Here is a 10,086-nt window from a genome sequence, read left to right as displayed (position 1 = left end):
AGGCACATTAAATTGGTGCCGCCCTTTTGTGAATCAGAGGTGGAGTCGTTTTTTCCTGCTTTTGAGCGTGTGGCTGCCGCGTTAAAGTGGCCGGAGGAGGTCTGGGTTTTGCTGTTGCAGTGTCGGCTGGTGGGTAGGGCTCAGGCGGTGTGGGCTAGCCTGTCAGCATCTGAGAGCTTAGATTATGGTGTGGTTAAGGCTGCCGTATTGCGTGCTTTTGAGTTGGTGCCTGAAGTGTACCGTCAGAAGTTTCGGCAGTGTGTGAGGGGGGGGGATCAGACTTATGTGGAGTTTGCGCGCGAGAAGGGTTTGCTCTTTGATCGGTGGTGCCAGGCTAGTGAGGTTAAGGAGTTTGCACAGTTGAAGGAGTTGATGTTATTGGAGGATTTCAAGGGGTGTCTGCCGGAGCGGGTGGTTGTTTATTTGAACGAGCAGAAGGTCGTTTCCCTCGCGAAAGCGGCGGTTCTGGCAGATGAGTTTGCTTTGACGCACAAGAGGGGTTTTTCCCCTCCGTTACGTCGGGGTTCTAGAGTTTTGCCGGAGGTGGGGGGGGGGGGGGGCGTTCTCCCCCGCTCTCGCGGCGTAGCCCTACGGTGGCCGCTGGGGACCGCCGATGTTTTTTTTGTCATGAGCTCGGTCATCTCGTTGCTTCTTGTCCCGTGCTGAGGGCGAGGGAGGGGGCGCGGGCCGACATTTCGGGGGGGGCCGTGCAGTGTTGCTCCGCGGTAACCCGCCCTAGCTTAATGCCGGTTGGCGTCGTTCCGCGGGGGATAGATGAGGTGTTTCGACCGTTTGTTTCGACGGGGTTTTTATCGTTGTCTGGTGATGCGGGGGACCGGGTTCCGATCACCATCTTGAGGGATACAGGGGCGAAGCATTCGGTGGCGCGGCATGGAGTCGTGCCTTTCTCTCAGCAGTCGTACTGTGGTTCTGATTTGCTGGTGTGGGGTATCAAGGTGAGTCTTTTACGCATGCCTCTCCATACGGTTACTTTGACCTCGTCCTTCGTATCGGGCGCTGTGCGGGTGGGGGTTCGAGATCAGCTGCCAATTGAAGGCATTGATCTTGTTTTGGGAAATGACTTGGCCGGGGGAAAAGTGTTTCCGGCTATGCCGGAAGTTATTGAGTGTCCTACTTCGGATCGGTTATGCCAATTCCCGTCGGAGCTGGGTGACCCCACAGTTTATCCGGCATGTGTGGTTACTCGTGCTCGAGCTCGTCACTTGGGTGGTGAGGTGGACATATCCGAAATGTTTCCGGACGGCTCTGAGCCGCATGATAGTTCTGTTTCGGGGGTAGATGGTGGGACGGCGAAGGTTTTTAGTATGGTGTTGGAGAAGGAGGCAGCAGGTATCCGCAGGTTTGTGTGTGGTCAACTCCGTGACGAGGCAGACCTGAGCACGCTGACCTTGGGAATTTTAAAAAAGAGATATCAGACACACAACAAATGTGACTCATTAAGGCCAGAAGTAAAAACTTTCATGAAACAGGTGGTGCAAGAGGAACTGATGAAAATGCAGGATAATGATGAAAGTGAAAGTGACTCAGAGACTAAGAAGCTCCAGAACAAAAGGAAAAGAGAAAATGGAAATGACGAGGTCATGAGTGAGAGTGAAAATGAATCCTGGGCAAAGAAATCACAAAATAATCATTCAAGCTCATCATCAGAATCTGAGGTTCAAGAGGACAACAAAACAGAAAGTAAAGAAAGCAGCAATGATGAAGAAAATGCCAAATCTCAAGCTGATGGTGAAGAGCCAGAGGTGAAAAAATCACAACAAAAGAGAAATGAAAATCGTCAAATTGACAGTGACGAGTCTTCTGATGAGGAACTCAGTGAGGAAAGCAACTGCAGTGACAGTCCAAAGAAAATGGTGAGAATGAACGTCGAGACAGTAACTAGCAGTAAAGATGAAGGAAGGAGAACACCACTGAGTGATGCAGGAAACGAATCAGATGGAGACTGCAAGTCAGAAACGAGTGACAAAATTAGGAGCGACGAGTCTTCTGACAGTGAAAAAGAAGATACAAAAGTGGAAGAGAAAACCAGTGGCCCAGACTCAGTTTCATCACTACCTTCTTTGGAAGATGAAAAAGAAAATAAGACTGATAAAACAAATGATAAAAAGATGAAGAAGAGTGTGAAGAAAGATGAGAGCACCAGAAAACCAAAGTCTGATGACAAATCGGTGGCGAGGCTTGAACGTTATATTGCCCTCTGCGGCGTGAGGAGAAATTACAAGAAGCTGCTGGAGGACTGCCGCTCCCAGGTGGCTGTTCTGAAGAAGGAGCTTGAAGAGCTTGGTGTACATGGTCAGCCAACTATTCAGAAATGGAAAAAGGTCAGAATGAAGAGAGAGCAAGCTCAAGAACTGGCTGCTCTTGATGTCAACAACATCATTACCACACAAGGTCGACCTACACGCAGGGGTGCCTCAGCAAGTCAGAAACAACAGGACTGTCCGTCCTCTGAATATCAGCGCACTCTAAACTCGGAATCAGACAGTGATCAGGAAAACAATACCCACAGAGGTCGCAGGAAAATGTCCGAATGGGCCAACCTGCAGGGGATCATCAGTGATGACACAGACGGTGACTGATGAGTCTGGTTTCCCCCTAGGAAGTGTTCGATTTGTTTGTTTGTTTTAATGTTTTTGATACTAGGTCTAGCATCTCTCTAATGAGATGCTTGATTTTAGGTGGGGGGGTGTTATGACCCAGGGTCATTATTTGCGGTACGGTGTTGTTATTGTTTGTATTTGTATTCAGTGTTGCTTGTTTCCAGGTGGAGGCCACCCATTGGTGGAGGAAGGAAAGAGGCCAGCTACAAAAGGGGTTGGACTGGGTCGGTGAGGAGACTTCCTGGTTTCCCGTGAGCTGTGTGTCTGGGGACCGTCGTGGTGTGTGACTGCACGGGGCTGCAATATTAATGCTGAAAAAGGGGTTGTACCTGGGCTTGGTAGCTGTAGGGGTGGGAAGCCGTTTTCTTTTATTCCCCTCTTTTCTCCTGTTTCGGGTAGGGAGACAGGTTAGAGAATTGTATTTTGTTTTGGGATCGTGGGAGGTAAGTTAGCTCTGTTTTTCTTTCTAGTGTGTTTTGTTTGTTGTTTTGGCATCGCCCACCCTGAAGCTCGCTACCTGTTCAGTAAATAAATTAACCAACTCTCGTCATTCTGCCGTGGTGTGATTTTTTTTTTGTCGTTATTATGTATCAGGTTTATCTTTTTGTTGTGTTGCACCCCGGCTTCGGGCCGGTGTGTAACAATGTGGATGGCATTGGCCAGCACCAAAGGCCCTGGTGTAATGTGGATGGCCTCAGCCAACAGTACAGGCCCTGGTGTGGTGAAGATGGCCTCACAGGAAGCACTGTCCCTGATGTAGTGTATGGCCTAAGCCAACAACAGTGGTCCTGATGAAATGTGGATGGTATTGCCCATTACCACAGGCCCTGGTGTAATGTAAATATCATCACCCAGTAGCACAGACCCTTGTGTATTGTGGATCGCATCAGCCAGCAACACAAACCGTGGTGAAATGTGGATGGTATCAACGAGTAGCACAGGCCCTGGTGAAATGTGGATGGTATTTGCCAGCACAACATGCCCTGGTGTGGTGAATATGGCCTCACAGGGAGCATTGGCCCTGGTGCAATGTGTATGGCCTCTACCAGCAACAGAGGCAGTGGTGTGGTGAAGATGTCTTCACAGGGAGCACTGGCCCTGATGTAATGTGGATGGCCTCAGCCAACAACACTGGCCCTGGTGAAATGTGGATCGCATCAGCCAGCAACACAAACCCTGGTGAAATGTGGATGGTATCAACGAGTAGCACACAACCGGGTGTAATGTGAATGGCCATAGCTAAAACTGCTTGATCTGGTGAAATGTGGATGATATCGTTCCGCACCACAGGCCCATGTGTAATGTGAATGTCCTCAGCCAAAACCACAGGCCCTGGTGTAATGTGCATGGCCTCAGCCAACAACAGTGGCCCTGGTGAAATATGGATCGTATTGGTCAGCACCACACACCCTGGTTTAATGTGAATGGCCTTAGCCAGTAGCACAGGCCCTTGTGAATTGTGGATCACATTAGCCAGCAACGCAGGCCCTGGTGTGGTGAAGATGGCCTCACAGGGAGCACTGGCCCTGGTGTAATGTGGATGGCATCAGCCAGTAGCACAGGCCTTTGTATATTGTGGATGGGATCAGCCACCAACACAGGCCCTGGTGAAATGTAGTTGGCCTCAGCCATGACCACAGGCCCTGGTGAAATGTAAATGTCCTCAGCCAGTATCACAGGCGTGTAATGTGGATGGCATCAACGAGCAGCAGAGGCCCTGGTCGGGTGAAGATGGCCTCACAGGAAACACTGTCCGTGGTGTAATGTTGATGGTAGAAGCCAACAACAGTGTCCCTGGTGAAATTTGGATGGTATTGGCCAGCACCAAAGGCCCTGATGTAATGTGGATGGCCTCAGCCAACAGTACAGGCCCTGGTGTGGTGAAGATGGCCTCACAGGAAGCACTGTCCCTGATGTAAAGTGTATGGCCTCAGCCAACAACAGTGGTCCTGATTAAATGTGGATGGTATTGGCCAGCACCACAGGCCCTGGTGTAATGTGAATATCTTCACCCAGTAGCACAGGCCCTTGTGTGTTGTGGATCGCATCAGCCAGCAACACAACCCCTGGTGAAATGTGGATGGTATCAACGAGTAGCACAGCCCTGGTGAAATGTTGATGGTATTGGCCAGCACCACAGGCCCTGGTGTGGTGATGAATGAATCAAAGGAAGCACTGGCAGTGGTGTAATGTGGATGGCCTCAGCCAACAACACTGGTCCTGGAGAAATGTGGATGGTATTGGCCAGCACCACAGGCCCTGGTGTAATGTGGATGGCCTCATCCAGCACCACACGCCCTGGTGTAATTTGAATGTCTTCAGGCACTAGCACAGGCCTTTGTGTATTGTGGATCGCATCAGACAGCAACACAAACCGTGGAGAAATGTGGATGGTATTGGTCAGCACCACACACCCTGGTGTAATGTGAATAGCCTTAGCCAACACCACTGGCCCTGGTGAATTGTGCATGATATTGGTCAGCACCACAGGCCCAGGTGTAATGTGGATGGCATCAGCAAGTAGCACAGGCCCTGGTGTGGTGATGATGGAATCACAGGAAGAACTGTCCCTGGTGTAATGTGGATGTCCTCATCCAACAGTACAGGCCCTGGTGTGGTGAAGATGGCCTCACAGGAAGCACTGTCCCTAGTGTAAAGTGTATGGCCTTAGCCAACAACAGTGGCCCTGGTGAAATGTGGATGGTATTGGCCAGCACCACAGGCCCTGCTGTAATGTGGATGGCCTCATCCAGCACCACAGGCCCTGGTGTGGTGATGATGGCCTCACAGGAAGCACTGGTAGTGGTGTAATGTGGATGGCATCAGCCAGTATCACAGGCCCCTGTGTTTTGTGGATGTCATCAGGCAGTAACACAAGCCCTGGTGAAATGTGGATGGTTTCGGACAACACCACAGGCCCGGGTGTAATGTGGATGGCCTCTGCCAGTAACAAAGGCAGTGGTGTGGTGAAGGTGGCCTCACAGGAAGCACTGTCCCTGGTGTAATGTGTATGGCCTCAGCCAACAACAGTGGCCCTGGTGAAATGTGGATGGTATTGGCCAGCACCACAGGCTCTGGTGTAATGTGGATGGCATCAACGAGTAACACAGGCCCTGGTGTAATGTGGATGGCCTCATCCAGCACCACACGCCCTGGTGTGGTGATGATGGCCTAAGCCAAAAGAACTGTCCCTGGTGTTATGTGTATGGCCTCAGCCAACAACAGTGGCCCTGGTGAAATATGGATCGTATTGGTCAGCACCACACACCCTGGTGTAATGTTGATGGCATCAACGAGCAGCAGAGGCCCTGGTTGGGTGAAGATGGCCTCAAGGGAAGCACTGTCCCTGGTCTAATGTGTATGGCCTGAGCTAAGCACAGTGGCCCTGGTGGAATGTGGATGGTATTGGCCAGCACCAGAGGCCCTGGTGTGGTGATGATGGAATCACAGGAAGCACTGTCCCTGGTGTAATGTGGATGTCCTCATCCAACAGTACAGGCCCTGGTGTGGTGAAGATGGCCTCACAGGAAGCACTGTCCCTGATGTAAAGTGTATGGCCTCAGCCAACAACTGTGGCCCTTGTGAAATGTGGATGGTATTGGCAAGCACCACAGGTATGGTGCTGCCTTTGTGTATTTTGGATCGCATCAGACAGCAACATAAACCGTGGTGAAATGTGGATGGTATTGGTCAGCACCACACACCCTGGTGTAATGTGAATAGCCTTAGCCAACACCACTGGCCCTGGTGAAATGTGGATGGTATTGGACAGCACCACACACCCTGCTGTAATGTGGATGGCCTCATCCAGCACCACAGGCCCTGGTGTGGTGATGATGGCCTCACAGGAAGCACTGGTAGTGGTGTAATGTGGATGGCATCAGCCAGTATCACAGGCCCCTGTGTTTTGTGGATGTCATCAGGATGTCCTTGTGAAATGTGGATGGTTTTGGAAAACACCACAGGCCCGGGTGTAATGTGGATGTCCTCTGCCAGTAACACAGGCAGTGGTGTGGTGAAGATGGCCTCACATGAAACACTGTCCGTGGTGTAATGTGTATGGCCTCAGCCAACAACAGTGGCCCTGGTGAAATATGGATGGTATTGTTCAGCACCACACACCCTGGTGTAATGTTGATGGCATCAACGAGCAGCAGAGGCCCTGGTCGGGTGAAGATGACCTCACAGGAAACACAGTCCGTGGTGTAATGTGGATGGTAGAAGCCAACAACAGTTGCCCTGGTGATATGTGGAAGGCATTGGCCAGCACCAAAGGCCCTGGTGTAATGTGGATGGCCTCAGCCAACAGTACAGGCCCTGGTGTGTTGAAGATGGCCTCACAGGAAGCACTGTCCCTGGTGTTATGTGTATGGCCTCAGCCAACAACAGTAGCCCTGGTGAAATATGGATCGTATTGGTCAGCACCACACACCCTGGTTTAATGTGAATGGCCTTAGCCAGTAGCACAGGCCCTTGTGAATTGTGGAACACATCAGCCAGCAACGCAGGCCCTAGTTTGGTGAAGATGGCCTCACAGGGAGCACTGGCCCTGGTGTAATGTGGATGGCATCAGCCAGTAGCACAGGCCTTTGAATATTGTGAATGGGATCAGCCACCAACACAGGCCCTGGTGAAATGTAGTTGGCCTCAGCTATGACCACAGGCCCTGGTGAAATGTAAATGTCCTCAGCCAGTATCACTGTCCCTGGTGAAATATGGATGGTATTGGTTAGCACCAAACACCCTGGTGTAATGTGAATGGCCATAGCCAACACCACTTGATCTGGTGAAATGTGCATGATATCGTTCAGCACCAGAGGCCCAGGTGTAATGTGAATGTCATCAGCCAACACAATTGGCCCTGGTGTAATGTGGATGGCATCAGCCAGTAGCACCGGCCCTTGTGTATTGTGGATGGCATCAGCCAGTAGCACAGGCCCTGGTGTAATGTGGATGGCATCAACAAGCAGCAGAGGCCCTGGTCGGGTGAAGATGGCCTCACAGGAAGCACCGTCCCTGGTGTTATGTGGATGGTAGAAGCAAACAACATTTGCCTTGGTGAAATGTGGATGGTATTGGCCAGCACCAAAGTCCCTGGAGTAATGTGGATGGCCTCAGCCAACAGTACAGGCCCCTTTTGTGTTGAAGATGGCCTCACAGGAAGCACTGTCCCTGGTGTAAAGTGTATTGCCTCAGCCAACAACAGTGGCCCTGGTGAAATGTGGATGGTATTGGCCAGCACCACAGGCCCTGGTGTAATGTGAATGTCTTCAGCCAGTAGCACAGGCCTTTGTGTATTGTGGATCGCATCAGACGGCAACACAAACCGTGGTGAAATGTGGATGGTATTGGTCAGCACCACACACCCTGGTCTAATGTGAATAACCTTAGCCAACACCACTGGCCCTGGTGAAATGTGCATGATATTGGTCAGCACCACAGGCCCAGGTATAATGTGGATGGCATCAACGAGCAGCAGAGGCCCTGGTTGGGTGAAGTTGGCTTCAAGGGAAGCACGGTCCCTGGTGTAAAGTTTATGGCCTCAGCCAACAACAGTGGCCCTGGTGAAATGTGGATGGTATTGGCCAGCACCAAAGGCCCTGGTGTGGTGATGATGGAATCACAGGAAGCATTGTCCCTGGTGTAATGTGGATGGCCTCAGCCAACAACACTGGCCCTGGTGAAATGTGGATGGTATTGGTCAGCACCACAGGCCCAGGTGTAATGTGAATAGCCTTACCCAACACAACTGGCCCTGGTGAATTGTGCATGATTTTGGTCAGCACCACAGGCCCAGGTGTAATGTGGATGTCCTCATCCAACTGTACAGGCCCTGGTGTGGTGAAGATGGCCTCACAGGAAGCACTGTCGCTGGTATAAATTGTATGGCCTCAGCCAACAACAGTGGCCCTGGTGTAATGTGGATGGCCTCAGCCAGCACCACAGGCCCTGGTGTAATGTGGATAGCCTCATCCAGCACCACAGGCCTTGGTGTAATGTGGATGGCCTCAGCCAAAAGCACTGTCCCTGGTGTTATGTGTATGGCCTCAGCCAACAACAGTGGCCCTGGTGAAATGTGGATGGTATTGGCCAGCACCACAGGCCCTGGTGTTATGTGTATGGCCACAGCCAACAACAGTGGCCCTGGTGAAATATGCATGATATTGGTCAGCACCACAGGCCCTTGTGTATTGTGGATTGCATCAACGAGCAGCAGAGACCCTGGTTGGGTGAAGATGGCCTCAAGGGAAGCACTGTCCCTGGTTTAATGTGGATGGCCTCAGGTAAGAACAGTGGCCCTGGTGAAATGTGGATGGTATTGGCCAGCACCACAGGCCCTGGTGTAATGTGTATGGCCTCATCCAAAAGCACACTCCCTGGTTTGGTGAAGATTGCCTCTGTCATGAGGCTGAACATAGGGTGACACTGGAGACTGAACTTGGGGTGACTCTGGAGACTGAGCTGAAAGTGATACTGGTGACTCTGGAGACTGAGCTGAGAGTGGCTGCTCGGTCTAAATACACTGGGAAGTAAAGAGGAGAATGAGACACAGAAGGAGAGCACAGCTGGGGGAAATTAGAACTGACGAGACAAGCAAAGCAGGACACATTCACATAAGTCACGGACCTTCAAAGTAAAACAGGAAGGATCACACAGAGACGCGAACTTTACACCGTGGAGACAGCAACTAAGAAACATAGAGACATAAATCATAAGGCAGAGGACTCTAAGAACCGATAGACACGGAGGGGAACTCAAACATGCAGACACAGACTTACAGAACAGAGGGGACACAGAGAAACGAGAAGGGCAAGGGATCGAAACTAGAAACTAGTGATGGGACGTTCTGTATCGAGGCTTCGGAGCGTGTGTCGAGTAATGGAGGGGGCGTTTCCGCGAAGCGCGTATCGAGGCTTGCTTCATTTATGGGAGGAGCTGAAAATGATGACATCTGAAGCCTCGCTGCCCGGCTGTACCACGTGACTGGTTCATGAAGTGGTTCGAACTTTGCCACGAGCTATGACAGCGATATAAACCCCTCAGACTTCAGTCAAAATGTGGGTGTTTGATGGAGAGTTGCGGTTAGTGAGAGTTTGGAGACAGTTTGGAGGTTTATGAGAGTGAGGAGAGAAGGTCAGGAGAGAATGGAGCCAGCTAAGAAGAGGAGGATGTCCTCCCCTGTGTGGGAACATTTTGATCTTATTCCTCCCAACAAGGTATGTAAATTTCTACAGAAGATGTATTTTCATAATACTGATGGTGCAATACAATTTATGTTGAGCTGTCTTGACTTTTGTACAAGGTGAAGTGTTTGCTATGTGCCAGGGAGCTGGGATATAACAGCAACACCTCATCCATGCTTAGGCACTACAGAGCTTTGCATGAGAATAAGGGGGACACCGATTGTGGAGCAAGACCAGGTGAGCCATCAAATGCAATGATAATATAGCATGCTGTAATGTTA

The 10,086-nt window shown here is 50.9% G+C and overlaps 1 protein-coding gene across 1 annotated transcript; it reads left to right on the top strand.

Annotated features, from left to right (window-relative positions):
• The first annotated feature begins 712 nt into the window (after positions 1–712).
• Positions 713–2,600, top strand: LOC147331634 (uncharacterized). Its single transcript, XM_086290484.1, has one exon. The coding sequence runs from the start codon at positions 744–746 to the stop codon at positions 2,598–2,600; it is 1,857 nt and encodes a 618-aa protein (XP_086146610.1). The 5' UTR covers positions 713–743.
• The last annotated feature ends 7,486 nt before the right edge of the window (positions 2,601–10,086 follow it).

Source organism: Aulonocara sp. 'chitande type north' Nkhata Bay, linkage group LG4 (genome assembly GCF_057382095.1).
Source record: "Aulonocara sp. 'chitande type north' Nkhata Bay isolate Kocher_YH1m ecotype deep benthic linkage group LG4, A_spYH_male_GT1.1, whole genome shotgun sequence".
NCBI classification, from domain to species: domain Eukaryota; kingdom Metazoa; phylum Chordata; class Actinopteri; order Cichliformes; family Cichlidae; genus Aulonocara; species Aulonocara sp. 'chitande type north' Nkhata Bay.
This window is presented reverse-complemented; position numbering and strand designations above follow the sequence as displayed.